The following is a 20,672-nucleotide window of genomic DNA, read 5'->3' as shown; positions in this document are numbered from 1 at the left end:
ATTTCCCGGAATGTTCTGGGCCGGGACCATGGAGAGGGTCCGCCCGCGCGAGCGGAGCGCCGCCGCCGCCATGTTGAGTGCGGCCGCAGCGCCATGTTGTGTGTGGGACGCGGCCGCCATGTTGAGTGTGGACACAGCTCCATGTTGTGTGTGGGGCGTGGCCACCATGTTGAGTGTGGACACAGCTCCATGTTGTGTGGGGGGCGCTGCCGCCATGTTGAGTGCGGCCACACCGCCGTGTGTGAAGCGCTCCCGCCGTGTGGGCTGAGCACGACCCGCCGGGTCCCCGCCATTTCGCCGCCAGGCGGGGCCGCTGAGGCTGAGGCGGTCTCGCCGATGTACCCCCCCTGAGGCGGGCCCGGCACGGCTGAGGGCGGTACGGTGTCCCCCCGAGGCGGGGCGGGCACGGCTGAGGGCGGTACGCTGTCCCCCCGAGGCCGGAGCGATGTGGGCGGCGCTGGGCAGGCTCGGCGTGGCGCAGGCCGTGGGCCTGGCCCGGGTGATCGCTGTGCGCCCCGCGGGTGCGGCGGCCGAGTGGCGCTCAGGGGTGGGAAGGGGAGGAGGAGGAAGAGGAGGGTGATAATGGTGATGAGGAGGAGAGCGCAGCCTGGGGGTGCCCGCTGTGCGGTGACCCAGGGCCGGGGCCTCCTCCCGGGCCGGAGCTGTAGGCGCAACGGGAGCGGGTCAGGGCTACCGGCATGTTCAGGGTTGTCCCACTGTCACAGATCACTTAGGCTTGCCCTCGCCCCCTCTAACACACTCCTACTGCCTAGCTTGAGGTTCCTAATAATTGTTTTTCTCTCATCTTTCCAGCTGCAGGAGCCTTCTCCATACCCCACGTTACCATGGCCACCCACTCTTCCAAGGATCAGGAGGAGAGAGTGCGTAGGAAACGGGTTACACGGGATATTATTGTGTGTGCAAAGAGCCCTTCCCCTCATTACAGCCCTGACAGCACGGCACCGGCTGCATCCTGCAGCTTTTGGGAGCAGAGTGGCTGCCAGTGCTGAATTCTTGTGCTTTTTGTGTTTAATGTCAGTGGGGCAGCAGCACAGAGCTCACCTGCCTGCCTGAGCACCTCCAGAATGGTGCTGCTGGAGGGGTTTCACTAATCCAGCCGTGCTCTCTGTCACTTAATTACCCTTTTAAGCTTTGATTTTGTAAGATTACCTGCTAAGCTGGCTCGTGATTCTCTATAAACAATCTTGTTGAAGAAGGTGTAGTGGGTTTGTAACTCTGTGTATGGGGCGTGTAACTCTCCGTTGGTGGGTTTGTAATTCTCTGTAGTGGGTTTGTAATTTCTCTGTGTTGGGTTTGTCATTCTGTGAGTTCAGGTTGTAAGGCTGTTAATGTGATTTGCAATTCTGTCTGCAGAGTTTGTGTGGGGTTTGTAATTCCACATGTGGGGTTTGTAGTTCTATCTATGGGGTTTGTAGTTGTAATTTACATGTGGGGTTTGTAATTCCACAATTGGGGTTCATAATTCTGTCTGTGGGGCTTATAATTCCACATTTGGGGTTTGTAATTCTGTCTATGGGGTTTGTAATCCCATGTGTGGGGTTTATAATTCCACATGTGGGGTTTGTAGTTCTGTCTGTGGGGTTTATAATTCCACATTTGGAGTTTATAATTCTACATTTGGGGTTTGTAGTGCTGTCTGTGGGGTTTGTAATTCCATGTGTGGGGTTTGTAATTCCACATGCAGGGTTCATAAGCTCAAACACTTGCAGCCTGCACACCAAACTCAACCCCTGCCCCTGTTGCTGCCCCGTCCCCGTTGAGCAGAGCCCTGTGTGCCCCTCTGAGGAGGTTTTGTTGCCTGTGCCCTGCAGATCAGGTGTGTGAAGGGGGACCTGTTCTCGTGCCCGGGCACGGACGCGCTGGCGCACTGCATCAGCGAGGATTGCCGCATGGGCGCCGGCATCGCCGTGCTCTTCAAGAAGAAGTTTGGAGGCGTCCAAGAGCTCCTGGATCAAAGTGAGTGCTGCCTGAAGGAGCTCCTGGTGTCCAGCAGGGAGGGTGTTGGAGCTGATTTGGGTTATTTTATAAAACATCTCGATTTTTGTGCTGTAGAGAAGAAGACGGGGGAGGTGGCGGTGCTGCAGAGGGACGAGCGGTACATTTACTACCTGGTAAGGGCTGGGGTGGCACTGGGACACCTCCCTGGGGCTAAACTCTGTCACATATCAGGCATTAACAGCTCTGGGGGGTTTGGTTGTGTTGATGGAATCAGGGAGTCACAGAGTGGTTTGGGTGGGAAGGGACCTTAAAGCTCATCCTGAGCAGGGACACTTTCTGCTGTCCCAGGCTGCTCCAAGCCCTGTCCAGCCTGGCCTTGGACACTTCCAGGGATGAGACAGCCACAGCTGCTTTGGGCAGTCTGTGCCAGAGCCTCACTATCCTCACAGGGAACAATTCCTTCCCAATATCCCATCTAATCCTGCCCTCTGGCAATGTGAATCCATTCCTGTTGTCCTGTCACTCCGGAGCCCTTGTAAACAGTCTCTGTCATGTTGGCTCCCTTCAGGCACTGGAAGGGAGTTTCTGGAATGTTCCTTAATAAAAGATGTATCCTCAAACATTGCTGGTGAGGAGCAGCCAAGCTGTTCTGTGCACCTGCACTTCACCTTTACATGGACAGCACTGGCTGCTAAATTAGAGTGTTTTAAGCCGTGAAATGTTAATTCTTTGCTCAGGTCTTTCCACAGAGGCAAGTCTGGGGGTGGAGTTTTGGGTTATCATGGGATGTGTGTTTTGTAACAGTTTTTATAACAGACAGAGCTTTGCAGGGCTCAGGCACAGCTGAGCTTTTCCATTTTGCTGTAGATCACAAAGCAGAAGGTTTCTCACAAGCCCACCTATGAGAACATGCAGAAGAGTTTGGAAGCCATGAAAGCTCATTGCCTGAACAACGGAGTCACCGACATCTCCATGCCCAGGTGAGGGGCTCAGGAGCTGCGATGCCAATGCTTGGGTGTTTAATTTCTAGAAGGATGTCTGAGGGATGATCCCTGCTGTGAAATAAGAATTCAAGCATCCACCCCTATCCCCTGGTTCAACTGGGCAAATCTGATTTGCATTTCCCTGTGCATTTCAATAGTAGCAAAGCACATTTGAGTGGTTTCCTTGTTCTCCCCATGTTCTGTGGCTTTATAGGGAGCTGAGGCAGGGCTGCCTCACACTGCAGCTGCTCCCAGGGCTGCTGGGGCACAGCACAAGCCCCCACAGGCTCCCAGGGCTGCTGCTCCACAGCTCTTGTGCTGCTTTATCTTCCAGGATTGGCTGTGGACTGGACGGGCTGCAGTGGGAAAAGGTGTCAGCCATCCTCGAGGAAGTGTTTGACAACACTGACATCAAGATCACAGTTTACACCCTGTGAGCAGAGCAAAGACCCCCATTTCCCCCAGTTTTGGGAGCACAACCTGTGAACTGACAAGAGGAGAACCTCTGTGGGGAGCACGTTCTGCACTGTGGTGTCACTCACTCGTGTGACAGTGACAGGGGCTTCCAGCAGCAGCAGCAGGAACTCCAGGGAGGTTAATTTGGGCTGTTAATTAGCAGGAGGAGGCAGCAGCGCTGTGAAAACCCTCCCACAGCGTGTCCCTGCAGCCACCAGGTGTCACTGGGGCTCCACGCAGTGAAACGGAGCCGCTGCCTCGGGGGAACTCGGGGTTTGTGTTTGCTCTGAGCTGCCCCGGGCAGCGCTGCCGCCTCTGCTTTGTTGTGTTTGCCACGTCCTGCCCGGCACTCGGGGCACTCACCTGTCCCCGCAGGTGGGAACGGTTTCATTTCTCCCTCCCGGCCACAAATTTGGTTTGCTGAGACGGTGCTCGCTCAGGATCATGCTGTGATGTGAAATAAACTGTGCCCTGCTGTTGGATTGGTCCCCGTGGCAGTTCTGGGATTGCAGGGAATGCTGGAGGGGTGTGAATACACCTGGTGGGTGTGTGCTTTAGACAGCAGCTCTATAATTTACAGTCTGCAGAGCTCTGTTTGGTGAGGAGCCAAACAGGCTGATGTGCTCTAAAAACTCACAGGATGGGAGTTTAAGGTGGGATTTTCACATTTCTTTGTTTGTTGTGTTTGTAGTCCAGGTGTTACACAAAGGTTGGTGTTTGTCACCCAAAACAAAAGCAAATCAGTACCAGCCCTGTTCCTGAGATCCATGGAAAACTGATTTGGAAGAGTTTGTTCCAGAGCTGAGGAACTGCCACAGAAATTTACTTTGTGTTTGGTTTCCCACCCTCCCACAATAACAATTTTTTTTTGACTTCTCTCATTCTGAATGCCCAGGAAAGTGCCAGGTGTGTTGAAGAAATGTAAAAATAGGACATAAGAGTTGGGAATTTTGTGGCATGACAGGGTTCCTGATTAGATTTCCTTGGGTTACTCAGTTCTGTGGGGCTTTTTGCTGCTGCAAATCCTGTTTATCTTTAAGATCTCTCTGTCCCTACTCTCCCTGTCCCTTGCCCATGTTTTGTAAACCTGTTTGGTGGGGAATTGCTGTAGCTGGGAAAAACAGCCTTGGACAAAGAGGAATCTGGAGCAATGAGCTGATCCAGAACAGGTATTGAGGCTGCTCATGGATTCAGTCCTTCCCCTTATTTGTGTCTGGGTTTTTGTTCTGGTTCCTTACTCATGGCATCCCGTGAGCTTTGTTTTACATGGAAAATGATCCTGCTCTCCAACACTTGTGTGTACTCTGGAAATTTTTTTGGCATTTGGTTCTCCCTTCCCAGCTACCAAATATTCCCTGTGTGGCTGTCCCTGGATGTCCTTGAACTCAGACTTGTCAGGTTCAATTTAGGACTCCTTGCAAGTAGAGAAGAAGGAATAAACAGTGCTTTGGCTTTTGCAGTGGCTTCCCATTTTATTTCAATTTGCTTTTCCCAGGTTTATATCCCAACATCATTGTTTGATATCAAATTCTTGGGCTCCATCATGATTTGGAGGAGAGCTGTTGGCCCTGAATTAAATCACAGCTCTGACTATTGAGGAGAACAGAGGGAGAAAACTTCTTTTTCACCTCAAATCCCTTTCTTTTCCCCTTTCTAATGCATTTATCTAACCAGTAGCTTTGTTCTAAGGTCTCTTCCCATGAAATATTCCCAGAATGTGATCCCACAGCCTTCCTGTGGGTCACTGCCATCCCTTTGACCACAGCGTGGGTTTGGTTGGGGCAGGGAGGGGGAGGAACAAAACAAACACCCAAAAAATCCCAAACACCAGAGGCCTGTGTTGTGTGTGTGTGTTCAGAGTCCCACAGGGCCTTGTCTCCCAGAGGCTGGTTCTCCATCCTGCTGGAATCAAAGCTTTGGGAAGCAGGACTGTCCCAGGTGCCCAGGTCTGTCACATCTCTTCATGGATCCTTTCTCATCCTGGGGAGGGAAAAAGAGACGTCCCAGAGACTCAGAGGTGACTCGTCAGTACCCCACAGAAAAGGGAATTCTGCAACAACTGGGATTTCCTTTAATGGTGTTTTTTAGGGTTAGACTTTGGGGTGTGAGTAAAATCCCATTCAAAATCTCCATTCCTCTCCCAGTTGTCCTGAATATCATCCCTGTGAGGAACACAAGGTTCTGCTGGCCCTGGAACCTTTTTATTTTTTATTCTTGGAGGGGAAGACAGAAAAGCACTAAATCCCATGGGAATGTGCTGTGGGGGAGCCCCTGAAAGGGGCAAGGCACTACCTGGGATTGTTAGCAATATTCAGCTAGTAAGAGAAAGTTCCAGTAAGAGAAACTGGAATGCAGATTAGAGGGAGGAGAGTTAATGAGTGACCCCCTCACTCACCCCAAACCTCAGTGCAAGATCTCAGCCAGCTTCTCCTCATAGTACTGGAAATTCTCCTGAATATCCTCCCAGGGCACGAACGACTTGGCCTCCTCCCCTTCCTCCGGCTCCACAAAGTTCTTCCAGACATACTCAAAGTCTTGAGGCTTCATAATCCTCAGCTTGCAGCCGGCCTCCTTCATGCTCCTGAGGGCCGCCTGCATCTCGGGTTCCTCCCACATGAAGAGCCTGCCCACCATGATGGTGAGGCGCAGCCCCTTGTCCTTGCGCAGGGCCTCGCAGATCCTCTGGGCGCAGGTGACACACGGGCTGGAGGACACGTACCAGGTGACATCGTGGCGGGCCCCAGGCTGGCAGCTGGGCAGGATGGTGTTGAAGAAAGCCATCTCGGCGTGGGCGGCCGCGTGCTCGTCCTCCAGGTAGCCCCGGCTGGTGACGGGCTCTTTGCCTTGAGTCTCCACCACGTAGCACAGGAAGGTTTTGTTCCTGCCCGAGCTGTATTCCACGTTCCTGAACTGGAATTTGAAGAAGATGGCTGGGAGGCGTTCTCTGGGAAGGGAGAGGGGAGGAGAGAGGAGGTTCAGAGGTAGATTTTGGTCACTGTTGGAACACTGGGCACTGAGAATTTTAGACTTTCTGTTCTAACAGGCACTGAGCCCCCAAAAAATACTGCATTTGACTTGAGGCCATGGAGAAAGCTTCCAAAATTGACTGATAGCACTGGGATTATGGATGTGTAGTTTGAATAGAAGTGTGTGATATCACAGGGTGGAAAACTTAAGAGTTTAAGAATATATATATATATATATATATATATAATATATATATTATATCTGATATATTATTATAATATATTAGATATAATATATAATATAATACCTAATATTATAGTCTATATATAATATATGTACTATATATCATAATATATATAATATATTATATATTAATATAGAGAGTTTTAGACTATATTAATATATATATTTAGAGTACAGTAATATATATAAAGCAAGATGAAGGATTTAGGGCATAGGCTGAATCCTTTTTCACCTTCTTCATGGGTCTGGCTGGGATTTTGTAATTGGGTAGAAAAGTTGGCATTGTGGGCCATGGGTGGTTGGTTATTGGGTTAAAAGAAAATAATTTAGGTGTCATTTCATAGTTGGACAATTTGTTCTTAAAAGACTTTGTAGAGAGATATAGAGCCATTTTCTACTTTGTTAGCTAGAACTCACAGCTTGTGAGACTGTCACATAGATAAGAATTATATCTAAGAATATATTTTATATATATAAGAATAATCTGAGTCCAAACATGAACACCATCTCTCGAGCATTTAATCCCGGCTCTAGCAGAAAAGAAGATAAAAAAGCTACAAGTTACACTCTTGGGTCACCCCTGTGTGGGACCATGGACAAATCACTGCATCTCCCCTGATTTCTCTGTGTTTCAAGGTTTATAAAATATCCAGGATCAAATCCGACTTTGCTGTGAAAATGTGGATTTCCTGCTGGAATTCCTACTGATAAACATCTCCTACTCTTTTAATGTATTGTCCACATCTTCCCTTCTGTGACTCCAACATCACCTCATGATGGAACATCTCATGGGATGACTCTGGAGATGGGAAGGGAAAGGGAAAGAAAAGAGCAGGAAAAAATCCATGTGCTTCCAAGAATATCACTTTTTCTGCTTGGTATCCTGGATAATGAGTGCTTCTCTGGCTAAAGATTCTTTAATCAACAATTTTTTTTGCAGGGCAGACATGAGACACCCATTCCAGAGCCATGTCTGCAACGAGTGGTTTCACAATAACATCAGGTTTTTAAATACATCAGAGGCACAGGGGAATCTCACCCCTGATTTAACCCTCTGACAGCAGTGACGAGGTTGGCTCTGGGTTTTCATGGAACAGCTGAAGCAGCAGCAGCAGCAGCAGCAGCCTGCTCCAGGATGGATTGACTGAGGCAGGATTGACTGGGAGCTGCATTCAGATGGATTTTATTGCTTATCTCAACGTGTGCCTGAGCTTAGCTGGGATGTTCACCTCCAATTCTGCTCCCAGCCATTTGGAATCTGCAGTAGTTCAATTAATAACGTTCCAATGAGGAATAGAAACTTCCATTCCGATGCCTGGCGACACTTTTCTGTGAAGAAATTCCCCCTGATGTTCTCCCCTGGCACAATTTGAGGCCATTTCCCCTCATCCTGTTGTGTGGGAGAAGAGGCTGATCCCCCACCTGGCTCCAGCCTCCTGTCAGGGGGTGTGGAGAGTGAAAATGTTTATGGGAATCATTTACAAACTGTTCACAGGCACTGAATCCCCAATATTCTCAATATAAACCCCTGCTCTGACTTCAGGCCAGGATGGCACAGCTCACCTGAGGATAGGAAAAGTCAAAAATAAAACCTTTCCTGAAAAGCATCATTAAATGGCTTTTTTTTAGGGATTTCTAAATGCTCTAACCTAATTTATCAGTTTTCCTTGGGAAGCAAAGCGATAGATCATATTGAGACCAAAAAAAAATTGAAATTTTGAAGCAGAATCTTCAGTCTGGGACTGAAATTGCTGAAATCAGATGGGCTGGAGCAAAGAGCAGCTACCCAGTGTGACCCTGGCACTGTCACACAGGAAAAAAGGAAAACATCTAATGAGGGAATAAAAATGTAGATTCTTTAGAAGAGTTACAAGGAATTATTCCTACAAGGAGCCTCATTTACACCCAGGAAAGTGGAAATAAATGTGGCAGGAAATGCTCCCAGATTGGGATTACAGAAAAAAAAAAAAAAATAAAGGGATAATATTCTTAAAGAGAGTAATTGGCTTCCCAGCGATTCCTGGAAACCAGACTCCTCCTGGAGCCGTAAACAGCAGAGTGAGAACTTGGCTGGCAGTCCTGAGATGCCCCTAATCCGAGGGCTAAAGATGAAATGCAACATAATTGGGTTTAAGTGCTTCTTCCCTGGCTGCAGTTGTGTTTCCTCATCGCTCCCATAACTGCCTTGATTGGCTGGAATTTGGAAATCATTGGGAAAACCCATCCGGTGATCCCAGGTCTGATCCTCTGGTGTCCTCCTTAAAATGAAAGTTAAAAAATCCCTGGGGTTTTTGTACCTCTTTGGGGGTCCTTTAGGATTTCTGCTTCACTTCCTCGCTCTCCCATTTGCAGGGTGGAAAATCCTGTGAAATCCTGGGACACCCGTGGCATTCCAATAAAGGATTTAATTGCAGGATGGTGCTCAGGAACTTTTTCAGCCCTGGTTAGCACAGGGCCTTGGGCTTAGCAGGGAAGTTTGGAAATCCTGCTCAGTTCCCTCAGCATTTCTAACTGCAGGCTGAGTGCTCCAAGGCTGGAATACCCAATGTGCTCATTAAAATTCATTTTAGGACATGTGTTAAGTGTTCAGTGGTTTATAGCCACAATTTTAGGTGCCTTAGTTCCATTCCTAGGAGAGGGATGTTCTTTCCTTCAAAGCCACGGCCAATCATTTATTTCTATGATTATATGTGACAGAGACCACCCCAAGAATGGATTTTCATTCACAGCAGTCACATTTTGAGAAGAAAATAGAGATTTTTCCTCCCTTGGACAGGAATAGAACCCAATTTTGTGACAGAGGTGCTGTCCTGCCTCACTCATCCTGATCAGAACAAGCAGCCAAAATTCACCTGCAGAGCCCATGGCACGGGCAGGAGGATTCCAGGGGATCTTTTGGAGGCCTGAGCTTTACTTTTAAGTAACTGGAAGAAATCCTAGGTTTGGTTTATTTGCTGGGCCACTCCTTTGGTGACTGATAAGGGAAATGTGAGGGGAGTGGGACTGATCCTGCTGCTCCTACAGGGAACAGACTCTGAGGGCTTTTCCTACTTGCAGCTGTCAATTATGGCTGAGAGTTCAGCTTCCACCAGATCCCTGTGACATCCCACTTTTCCAAAGGCCAGGCTCCCCGCTGCCCTGCTGACTTCAAAACTGCCTCTTGTTTTGGAGCCTTTTTGCAAGTTGGGCTCTTTGGTTTCCTTATGAAAGTCAGGTTCCAGCTGTGGCTGTGCAGCTCTTGAAAATGTGAACCTTTAGGTCTCTTGAAAAATCTGTCCCTCAGGCCCATCAAGCCAATCAGCCATGGCAGGGGTGTTTTTCCTGATCCACAGGTGGAAAAATTCTCAGACAAGAGCCATTGATCACAGCAAGAAATCAATACCCATCTCTCATCAAAGCCAACACCTCCATCCCCATCCCATCAGCAGGGCTGGGAGGGAACCAGCATTGCAGAAAACAGAGCTGTTCCTATAAAACAAGTGCACTTCTGTGCCTGCCTGGTGGGAGTCCATCCTCTAAAAGTCAGCAAAACTTAAAACAAAACCCCCACAATAAATCCAAACCATTTCACACTCCTCAGAAACGCGCCGGCAGAAGATGCTGCTTGTGTTGGCCCGACCTAAAAGCTGGGACAGAGCTCTCTGAACTCCCCCCAATTCCACATTTAATCCAAATCTCTTACTTACCCTGTCACAATCTCAAAGGGTGGCAGGTCCTCCCTCTTCACCTTCTTTTTCTTCCCCTCTCCCTCCTCGGCGTTGTCGGGTTCCCCATTCTGGGCATTGCTGGGCTCCTCCTGCTTCTCTGCCATCTTCCCCAGGACACTGGGACCGAGCCTTGGCCACTGGGAGAGAGAAAGAGCAATTTCTGAGAGCTCTTGGAGCCGAGAGAGGAGGGAAAACAGAGCTGGGAGTTCCTGCCCCAGGCACAGTTGTCAGGAACTAAATATGGAACAAAGCGGCGGCGGCAGGGGCTGGACAGGGTTGGGTGACCCAGGGGCTCTCGGGTGTCACCTCCTGCTCCCTCCAGCTCCTTTCAGCGGGTCCCTCTCGCTCCCCTTTTAATTTCAAACCAAGTGACAACTCTGCAGTGGGCGGGATGAGCCCATAATTTTTCCCTGATGGAAAATCCTGGAAGCTCTGGGGTGTATTTATCCCCTGGGCTGGCGTGGGGCACATCCCTGCTCTCTCACAGCCTCCTCTGCCAGGGGATTCCATGGCTGACCTTGAAGGACCAGCCCAGCCTGGCCTGGCTCAGACAAGAGGGGAAAAGGGTCGTGGCTATTTTGCTGGAAAATCCCTGGGTTTGGTGGGTTTGGTTTCCTGGAGCACCTGGAACATCCCAGGTTTGTCCCACCCTGCTCATGCAGGGGGAAATCTCCTCGTTGGAGCTTTAAATCCAAACCAGAATCTTCCCCCAAATGTTCGAAAGTCCAGCTGGAATTCCCAGTGGGAAGCAGTGCTGCTTCTCCCATTGTTCTGTGTTTTCCTTCCCATTCCATAAGTTTCCATTCCCATTCCAAAAGTTCCCAGTTCATCTGGGTTTGGAGGGTTTTTCCCTCTCTTTTTTGTTCCCTTCAGGATTATATGAAACTATCCCAGTCTCACTCTCAATTTCAGTCATTTACAGTTTGTATCAATCCTGAGTTTAATAAAAACCTGGGTGAGGTTTTCCCAGAGATCAATCCTGGCCATGCCATGGGGCAAAGGAAGTGGGAAAAGTGTGGCTGGGCAGGATTTTGGGATCAAAGCACGCTGGAAATCAAACCTCCAGTACTGTGGGCTCTGCACTCAGCTCAGAACCCACCAGCAGAGAATTTTGAATAAATATGGAATATTCAGCTGTATTTGATGGAGTATTCAGTCAGTATTAGTGGAAAAAACTCTGCTCTTAGTTTGAGGAGGAGAAGAGGTATTCCATAAAAATCAAATCAGTGGGAATATCTGCTTTGGAGCCAGCTCAGCCTTTGTGATCCAGTTAAACCCAGCTCTTTACAGCCGTGAGATGAGGCTGCACCACCACAAAGCGAAATAAATTCCGCACCATCAGGCAGATCATTTATTTTCAGAGAAAATGAATCACAAATTATCACAGATAATTAATTCTGGCTGCTCTTCCCAGCCCCTTTGCCATCACCCTGCCTTGCTGTGCTGGATATCCTTTGGAGTTTTCCCCCAGTGCCACCATGGATGCAGATTTTGGGGACAGGGCACCCCTTTGATGATGAGTTGTTGTTTAGTGGTGTTGTTTAGGTGACAGTGGTGACAGCCCAACCAGGGATTTGATGAATTCCAAGACATCCTATCCATGGAACATAGATCTTCCACGCTGCAGGATTTTATTTATTTTTAAGCTCTAAAATACTTTCCCTGCAGGCCAGGGGGTGGTGTTTTGCCTCCTGTGTGGTGACAACGCTTCAAATTCCACCTCCCCTGTCCAATTACTGTCACCTCTGACATTTCAGGGGCTGCTTTTGGGGTGGGAATCCTCTCCCAATGACTGACAGCTCATTTCCTCCTAATCCTTCTATTTTTCACGCAGCATCTCAACCCCTCTCTCCAGTCCCTCTGACCCACTCTGCTTTATTTTTGGAAGCTCTTCATGGCCGGGGTCCCAATTTTGCTGCAGCTTTAGGCTGGCCCCTCCAAGGGCTTGAGTTCTAATCTAATCTGGGGAATGTGGCACCGAGGCTCCCCCAGCTGCTCCCCAGCTCCTTCTAGGGCAGTGCTTGGAACAGCCACAATCCTCCCTCCACTGCAGCCAAAAATATAAAAGGGCACCACGGAGCTGCTGTGTTGGAGCTGGGGGTGGCTTTGGTGGCTCTTTGTGACCCCCAAACGTGTCCCCAGGGGCTCAGGAGGGGCCTCCCAGCAGCATTTAGGGGACCCCAAATTGTGCTCCTGCCAGCCAGAGTTTGTGTTGGTGTTCCCCTCCAGCTCTCCCTGTCCCCACTGGTTTCATCTTTTTATCCAGTTGGCTCTGGATTTGTTCATGAAATCTCAAAATCGCTGAGGTTGGAAAATCCCCCTGGGATTGTTGAGTCCAGGCTGTGCCTGATCCCCACCCTGAGCCCTCAGTGCCACCCCCAGGTGACACCCCCAAACCTCCCCGGGCACCTCCAAGGCCTGGCTGCCCTTTCCATGAGGAAATTCCTGCTGAAATTCCACCCTGAGCCTCCCCTGGCCCAGCCTGAGGCCGTTCCCTCTCCTCCTGTCCCTGTTCCCTGGGATAAGATCCCAAATCCCCCCCGGCTGTCCCCTCCTGTCAGGGAGTTGTGCAGAGCCACAAATTCCCCCTGAGCTCCTTTTCTCCAGGCTGAGCCCCTTCCCAGCTCCCCCAGGACCCTCCAGACCCTTCCCCAGCTCCCTCAGGACCCTCCAGACCCTTCCCCAGCTCCCCCAGGACCCTCCAGACCCTTCCCCAGCTCCCTCAGGACCCTCCAGACCCTTCCCCAGCTCCTTCAGGACCCTCCAGACCCTTCCCCAGCTCCTTCAGGACCCTCCAGACCCTTCCCCAGCTCCCTCAAGATCCTCCAAAACCTTTTCCAGCTCCCTCAGGATTCTCCAGTCCCTTCTTCAACTCCCCCAGGACTCTCCAGACCCTTCCCCAGCTCCCTCAGGATCCTCCAGACTCTTCCCCAGCTCCCTCAGGACCCTCCAGACTCTTCCCCAGCTCCCTCAGGACTTTCCAGACCCTTCCTCAACTCCCTCAGGATTCTCCAGACCCTTCCCCAACTCCCTGAGGACTCTCCAGACCCTTCCCCAGCTCCCTCAGCCCAGACCCCTGCCTGGGGGCACAGGGGACACACAGGAGACAGGACAGGGCTCAAGGCTCTCAGTGGGAGTTTTGGCTATTGAGGATTCTGCATCCATCCAAATCCAGAGCAGCTTCTCCAGTGACTTTAGAGATGATTTTTATCCCCGAACAGGGATCTCTGCTGTGTCCCCTGTGCTGCCCCTCTCCCTGCAGCAGGAATTCCCAGAGTTAACCTGCCTGTTCCCTTTCCCATCCCCACACCTGCCTGCCCCAGGCTGTGCCAGGAACAGGGAGCTTTTATGGCATTGTGGGGCCAGAGGAACATTTCACATTTCGGGCTGGATGTGAGAGTGAAATAAGAGCCTGGCCCGGGTGAGTCACGGCTCTAATGCCGAGGGGACAGCTGGTGGCACTAACAAACGTCTCCCTGGAGACATTGTCTGGCAGCCAGCCCCCTCCTGCTTTTTCCAGCTGTAACTACGGGACAAATAAATAAATAAACACTGACAGCTTCCCTTCCTCCCTCCCTTCCTTCCTTTGTGGTTCTCACCTGTCCCTCTCCTCCAACCTCAGGACCAGAAATGTTTCAAGGAGGGCTGGAGCCCTTCCTGTGCCCAAATCCTAATGAAAGATGCTCCAGCTGTGCTGAGCCCCAGGTGAGGGATGTTCTCACCTCTGTACCTGCCTCATCTCCCCAGCCAAGCCCTCCCTGGCTCTCCCTCCACTCCCAGCCTGGCACATGAGGAGCCTTGGCAGGCGCTGCTGCCTCCCGAATTAATTCCCAGCCCAAGTGGGAGTTAATGACAGCTACAGCAGGGCTGGAGCTCTCTTTCCTCCAGAGCTGCTCGCAGGAAACTGTACCAGGAGCTCCAGTGTTGGAAAAGATGGGACAGGAAGGACTTATGGATATGATTGCCTGGTAAGAAATACTGTAGATGTAAAACCTGTGAGTGAAATAGAAATGAAAGCTAGTTTTGAGATTTAAGCATTGCAGGCAGGAAAACGGTGATGAGCTGGAGATGGGTTAAAAGACAGGAAAACTTTTTTGTTTTCAAGAATGTTGCCTTTCCACCCTGCCAAAGGCATCAGGGAGAAAACAGATAAGAAAAGTAGTCTTTAGAGTTTAGAGTATAAAATGACATGGTAATATAGCAGTTATTACAGGCTGCAGGCAAAGTCTGTAGGTTTTGTATCTCGCACGGGTTGGTCACTGTAAATTAAAATATTCAACACAAAAAGAGATAGAATGGATTGGAACAAAGTGATCGCTCTCTTTACTCTCTTGTTCTGCTGCTCTTCTCTTTACTCTCTTGCCTCTCTCCTTTTCCCCTCTACTCTCTCTTCTCTCTCTTTCTCCCCATTCTCTCTTTAGGGCTTTGCTCCAGCCCAGGCTGGTGGCTGAAGGCAAATCCCTCTTCACCCACAACCCTTGTAATAATAAACCCACATGTCTCTAGAACATCTCAGCTCTGCAAAGTTCCTTGTCCCCACCGTCCACGGAAAATACTCCACTCCAGCCCTGCTGTAGCTGCTTCAGGCACAGGAATTCCTGTCCCGCAGCACCCGGAGCTGGGGCAGGGCCTGGCAGAGCCCAGTGTCACCTGCAGGGAGGTGACAAACCCTGGCTGGCACCTCGGGGGTGCTTTAATGCAGCTCCAGGGAGGAGCAAATCAGGGGAGGTTCTGTCCTGCTGCAGGCAGAGTGCTGGGACAGCTGGGAGTTGTGGGGGGAGAGAGGGGAAGGGAAAAGGGGAAGGAAAAGAAAGGGGAAAGGGGAAAAGAGGGAAGGGAAAAAAAGGGGAGGAGGGAAAAAAAAGGGAAAGAAAGAAGGGGTAGGAAAGAAAAGGAGAAAGGGGAAAAAAGGGAAAGAAAAAAGGGGAAGGGAAAGGAAAAGGGGGAAAGAAAAAAGGAGAAAGAAAAAAGGGGTTGGGAGGAGAGGAGAGAGTATAAATATATTTATACCCAGAGAGGGGCTCTGGGTATAAATCGCTGCAGGAGGAGCAGGGTGGGGGCTCAGGCTTTCCACAGAATCCGCCAGGAGCAGATTAAGGATTGGAATCCAAATAAATATTCCCCCACCAGGCCCTGGGGGCTACAAATAAATGAATAAATAAATAAATAAATAAACCTCCCCCAGCTCTCCCAGTTTGGGATTCCAGAGGATTCCCAGTGCCCGGAGCTGCCTCTGGGACAGCAAAGGGTGAACTTCAAGGCAGGAGAAATGGCCTTAATTAAAGAGGCATCTGCCCCCCTAATCCACTTTGTGCCCTGCCCCAAACCCAGATCCTGCTCCTAATTAAATCACAAAAAAAAAAAAAAAATTAAGGCCACACTATCAGTGCAGTGTTTGCCTTTGGCCATTCAGATGGGACTGACCCCAAACCAGAACCCAGGAGCTGCTGCCAGTGCAGAGCTGGGATTTGAGTCAAGTGTCTCTGAAATTGGGTCACACCCCAGAAAACCCAAGTTTTTTGGGAATAAAGGTTTTTCAGCCCCCCTAAGTTTTGTGGAAATGAAGCTTTTTCCAACCAAAATACCCAAGTTTTGTAGGAATAAAGGTTTTCCAAACTCCAAAACCCCAAGTTTTATGGGAATAAAGGTTTTTCAAGCTCCAGAACCCCCAAGTTTAGTGGGAATAAAGCTTTTCCCAGGTAATCTCCAGGCACAAAGTGAATGGGAGTGGGCAGGATTTGGGAGAACACTCCTGTTTTAATAATTTCCCTTTTTCAAACAGAATCCTCCCCTTGCCAAGCACGTTTCCCTCGTTGGCACAGGCCTGGAATGCTTAACCCCTGGCTGGGATCCCAGGGCAGGATCCCCTCCCTCCCCTGGGATTTTTCCTGTCCACCCATCCCACGTTTTATCCCTGTCCCCAATAGCTGGGATTCTCCCTGGGATGTGCAGCAGGGACCCGGCAGAGCTGCAGGGGCCTGACCTTGGCCTCCCATCCCTGTCCAGGACTGGGATCAGCCCCTCTGGAAGCAGAAAAACCTTTGGGGCATCCTCTGAGAAACAGATCCCAACAGCCTTTCCCTGAGCCAGTGGGTTTTTTCCCATCCTCTGAGCTGGCAGCTCTTCAATCCTTTATTCCCCAAATTTCCCTGAGCAGCTCCAGGGAAAATCCAGGAGGGGAAAGCCCTGGAGATAAATCTGTCACAGGGGTGACACGGACAGGGCTGAGTTCCCCTGGAATGTGCCCAGGGATCCCCAGCAGTCCCAATCTGTGCTCCCAAAACACCTCCCAGGCCCCGGGGAATGCTCAGCTCCCCCTGCCCTGCCATGGAGCAGCTCCCAAGGCAAAGGCTCTGCCATTAAAACCAGCCCTGACTCAGCACAGAGCCGTAAATCCACTTTTCTCTTGGCTGAAGGAGCTGCCCGTGCTCCAGCCATCCCAAATTCCCTCCCCAAAATTTTCCATTGGTTGTGCTTTCATTTCCTTTAATGCACTCCCCGGCTTTCTGCAGGATTTTCACCTTTATTTCCCTTTTGACACGAATTCCTCGTGTCCCTTCACCTTTTCCCTTCCCGTTGCTGCTCCAGCCGGGTCTCTCCCCATCCCTGTCCCTTGGGAAGGACCCTGGAATTTCTGATCCCACCCTGGGGGGATCCAGAGCAACCTGGGGGGGCTGAAAGCTGAGTCCTGCCCGGTTTGAGTGACACCCTGGGCAGCACAAAGATCTTTCACAGCCCTTTTATTTTTATTTTTATTTTTATTTTTATTTTTATTTTTATTTTTATTTTTATTTTTATTTTTATTTTCTTGGCATCTTCTGGCGAAAGAAATGTGTGTCTGCAGCCTGGGAATGAGGGGCTCCCCCCAGCAGGGCACCGAGTGGCTTTTTGAGGAGAAATCAGTGGATTTTAGCACAGGAGAACAGGGAAAGGCAGATCCAGGCACAGGGAAATCCTGCGGATCTGCAGCTGGTTCAGCCCCTGAGCTTTGTGCAGGAGAAGAGTTTGAGGAGTTTGTTTTGTATCCCCACCTTTGCTGTTCCCAAACCCCGGGGCTGCTGCTGCTCTCCCTCCCTGCAGGGGGGATTCACTGCCCTCACCCCTCTCTCTGTATCTACCAGGGAAAAAAAAAGGGATAAAGCAAAAATCCATCACAGCCCCAAACCCAGCGGGGTTTTTTGTTCCAGGTGGGAATAACCAGGTGCTGACCCCAGGAAAAGATCACAAAATCCCAAAATCACCTGGAAGGAGGCTGGAAAATCCTCCTGTCCAAGCTGTTCCCACTCCCCACCCTGAGCCCTCAGTGCCACCCCCAGGTGACATCTCCAAACCCCCCTGGGCACTTCCAAGGCCTTTCCACGAGGAAATTCCTGCTGAAATTCCACCCTGAGCCTCCCCTGGAGCAGTTTGAGGACGGACAAATAAACAACACAACAATTAATGTTATTTTCTGTTGTTGTGGTTTCATTTCCTTTAATAAATCCTGATTTTCTGCAGGATTTTAAGTTTTATTTTCCTTTGCCAGGAATCCCCTGCAGTCTTTGCCTTCCTTCACCTTTTCCCTTCCCTTTTCTTCCAAGATGAGGGAACACACAAACCCCCCACGGTGTTTCTCCAAACAAAACCCTCTCCCAACATTATTTTGATGCTTTTTTTTTTTTTTTTTTTTTTTTTTGACAGTTCCACGGCCCTTCAGCATAAATATTTGGACCCCAAAGCAGCAGCCAGGAAGGAAGTTTGCTCTCCCAGCAAAACGGGAATTTCCATTTAAAAAATAAAACAACAAAAATAGCTAAAACAACAAGTTTCTCAGCCACTCCCAACTTGGGCTGAACTGGGCAAGAAATGCAAATTCCTGGAGTTCTCAACCCAGTCTGCTGCTGGTGCTTTTCCAATTTTCCCAGTTCACTCTCTGGACAGGGAAACACCCCAGAGGGTTTTGTTGGTTTTCTTTTTTACAGCTCAGAGTCCTGAGGTTTTGTGCTGCCCCTCAGCTCCAGGTTCTCCTCTGGAAGAAGCACCCAGGAATATTTCACGTTTATATTCTGATATTTCACACCCGGTGGGCAACACGGTGCTCCCAAACATATATATATATATATATATATATATATATATATATATATATATATGTCCCAAACATATATATATATATGTATGTATATGTGTATATATATGTGTGTGTGTGTATATATATACACATATATATATAAAATAATATATTTTTATATATATATATATATAATTTTTTTTTTTCCGGCTGGAAACGTGTCCCGGTGTAATTCAGGGCACATCAGCACATGAAAGTGAACTGGAGTGAAGTGAGAGCATCCCCTGGACCGGCGACAGCTCCCGGCAATTAACTCTGAGCGCCTTTTTGTGAACATTTTTATCGCGGCTCCCTCCAAACCCCTGTGTGACAATGACACTGGGGTTGCCACCCCGGGGGTGGCTTCACTCCATCCCCTGCCAAGGGAATTTGGGAATTCTGCTGCGTTTTCATCCCCAGGGAAGGGCTGGAAGTGGGTTGGAAAGGGGCTGGAAGGGGGTGGACAGGGTTGGAAGGAACTGGAAGGGATTGGAAGAGTCTGGAAGGGGTTGGAAGGAGCTGAAAGGAGTTGGAGGGGATTGGAAGGATTTGGAAAGGGGTGGCAGGAGTTGGAAGAGTCTGGAAGGGGCAGGAAGGGGCTGAAATGGGCTGAAGGGGGTTGGAAGGGTTTGGAAGGGTTTGGAAAGAGTTGGAAGAGCCTGGCAGGGGCTGGAATGGGCTGGAAGGGACCAGAGGGGGCAGGAAGGGGTTGGAAGAGCCTGGAATGGGCTGAAAAGGGCTGGAGGGGTTTGAAAGAGGCTGAAAGGAATGGAATGAGTTAGAAGAGGCTGGCAGGGGCTGGAGGGGACAGGAGGGGGTTGGAAGGGGCTGAAAGGGGTGGGAAAGTTTGGAAGGGGCTGGAAAGGAATGGAAAGAGTTGGAAGAGGCTGCAAGGGGCCAGAAGAAATTGGCAGTGGCCGGCAGGGACTGGAAGGGATTCAAAAGGTTTGGAAGAAGCCGGCAGGGGCTGGAAGAAGTTGGCAGTGGCTGGCAGGGAAGAGAAAGGGCTGGCAGGGACTGGAAGGGGCTGGAGGGGGCTGGAGGGGGCTGGAGGGGCTGGAAGGAGCTGGAGGGGGCTGGAGGGGGCTGGAAGGGGCTGGAGGGGGCTGGAGGGGGCTGGAAGGGGCTGGAGGGGGCTGGAGGGGACTGGAAGGGGCTGGAGGGGGCTGGAAGGGGCTGGCAGGGACTGGAGGGGGCTGGAAGGGGCTGGAAGGGGCTGGAAGGGGCTGGCAGGGACTGGAGGGGGCTGGAAGGGGCTGGAAGGGGCTGGAGGGGGCTGGAAGGGGCTGGAAGGGGCTGGAGGGGACTGGAGGGGACTGGAAGGGGCTGGAGGGGGCTGGAAGGGGCTGGCAGGGACTGGAGGGGGCTGGAAGGGGCTGGAAGGGGCTGGAAGGGGCTGGAGGGGGCTGGAAGGGGCTGGAAGGGGCTGGAAGGGGCTGGAAGGGGCTGGCAGGGACTGGAAAGGGCTGGAAGGGACTGGAGGGGGCTGGAAGGGACTGGAGGGGGCTGGAAGGGGCTGGAGGGGGCTGGAAGGGGCTGGAAGGGGCTGGAGGGGGCTGGAAGGGGCTGGCAGGGGCTGTCCCCATCCCGGCTGCCCCAGGTCGCCCCCGGGGCTCCCCGGGCAGGTATTACCGGTCAGGGGAGCCCAAAGGCGAACATTTCCCGTCCCGCTGTGCCGGGCTGGGCTGTGCCGGGCTGGGCTGTGCCCAGCGCGGTTCATTAGCGGGGCTGAGCCGCTCGGCGCTAATTTGTTAATCCGCAGGGCCGTGTCCGGCTGTGCCCGGGGCAGGAGCGGGGCCGGGGCTGTTGGAATTCGCTCCCGGGGCTGCAGGGGCGGCTCCTGGGCCGGGGAAGGGCGAGCCCCGGGCCGGTGTTACCGCAGGGGCAGCGCCCGCCGGGGCCTCTCTGTGCCCTGCAGCCCCTTTTTGTCCTGTCTGTCCCCTCCAGTCCCTTCCAACCCTCTCCAGCCCCATTTTGCCCCCTGAAGCCACTTCCATCTCCCTTTTCCATCCTTCCTTTTTCCATTCCCGCCTTTTTGTCCTCCCTTTCCATCCCCAATTTTCCATCCCAAATTTTCCATTCCCCCCTTTTCCATCCCAACATTTCCATTCCCCCCTTTTCCATCCCAAATTTTCCATTCCCCCTTTTCCATCCCCCCTTTACCATTCCCAATTTTCCATCCCCCTTTTCATCCCCCCCTTTTCCACCTTCCTTTTCCATCCCCCCCTTTCCATCCCAAATTTTCCATCCCCTCCTTTTCCCTCCCTT

At 50.9% G+C, this 20,672-nt stretch overlaps 2 protein-coding genes across 3 annotated transcripts; one reads left to right on the top strand and one right to left on the bottom strand.

The window, feature by feature from the left end:
- Positions 1 to 248: 248 nt before the first annotated feature.
- OARD1 (O-acyl-ADP-ribose deacylase 1) lies at positions 249 to 4,855 on the top strand (the record flags this gene model as incomplete). Of its 2 annotated transcripts, none has more annotated exons than XM_083878535.1 (6): positions 249 to 376; positions 814 to 881; positions 1,833 to 1,977; positions 2,074 to 2,132; positions 2,827 to 2,939; positions 3,277 to 4,855. In XM_083878535.1, the coding sequence occupies 5 exons, from the start codon at positions 846 to 848 to the stop codon at positions 3,377 to 3,379; spliced, it is 456 nt and encodes a 151-aa protein (XP_083734661.1). In that variant the 3' UTR covers positions 3,380 to 4,855. The 2 variants fall into 2 exon arrangements, with proteins under 2 accessions (XP_083734661.1, XP_083734660.1); XM_083878534.1 differs by lacking the exon at positions 249 to 376 and adding an exon at positions 446 to 521.
- Positions 4,856 to 4,980: 125 nt separating this feature from the next.
- Positions 4,981 to 10,684, bottom strand: APOBEC2 (apolipoprotein B mRNA editing enzyme catalytic subunit 2). The gene is made up of 3 exons (XM_083878533.1): positions 10,295 to 10,684; positions 5,794 to 6,342; positions 4,981 to 5,378 (listed from the first exon to the last, which is right to left on the bottom strand). The coding sequence occupies exons 1-2, from the start codon at positions 10,417 to 10,419 to the stop codon at positions 5,802 to 5,804; spliced, it is 666 nt and encodes a 221-aa protein (XP_083734659.1). The 5' UTR covers positions 10,420 to 10,684; the 3' UTR covers positions 4,981 to 5,378; positions 5,794 to 5,801.
- Positions 10,685 to 20,672: the final 9,988 nt, after the last annotated feature.

This window comes from Zosterops lateralis (assembly GCF_965231275.1).
Source record: "Zosterops lateralis genome assembly, chromosome: 26".
NCBI classification, from domain to species: domain Eukaryota; kingdom Metazoa; phylum Chordata; class Aves; order Passeriformes; family Zosteropidae; genus Zosterops; species Zosterops lateralis.
Note: the sequence above shows the minus strand (reverse complement) of the source record. Positions and strands in the feature narration are given on the sequence as shown.

Bases quoted from the DNA above. Each gene is read 5' to 3' on its own strand.
- APOBEC2 (XM_083878533.1), bottom strand. From the start codon at position 10,419: ATGGCAGAGAAGCAGGAGGAGCCCAGCAATGCCCAGAATGGGGAACCC. The intron at 6,343-10,294 runs GTAAGTAAGAGA...CTCCCTTCCCAG, and splicing joins CCCTTTGAGATTGTGACAGG to AGAACGCCTCCCAGCCATCT.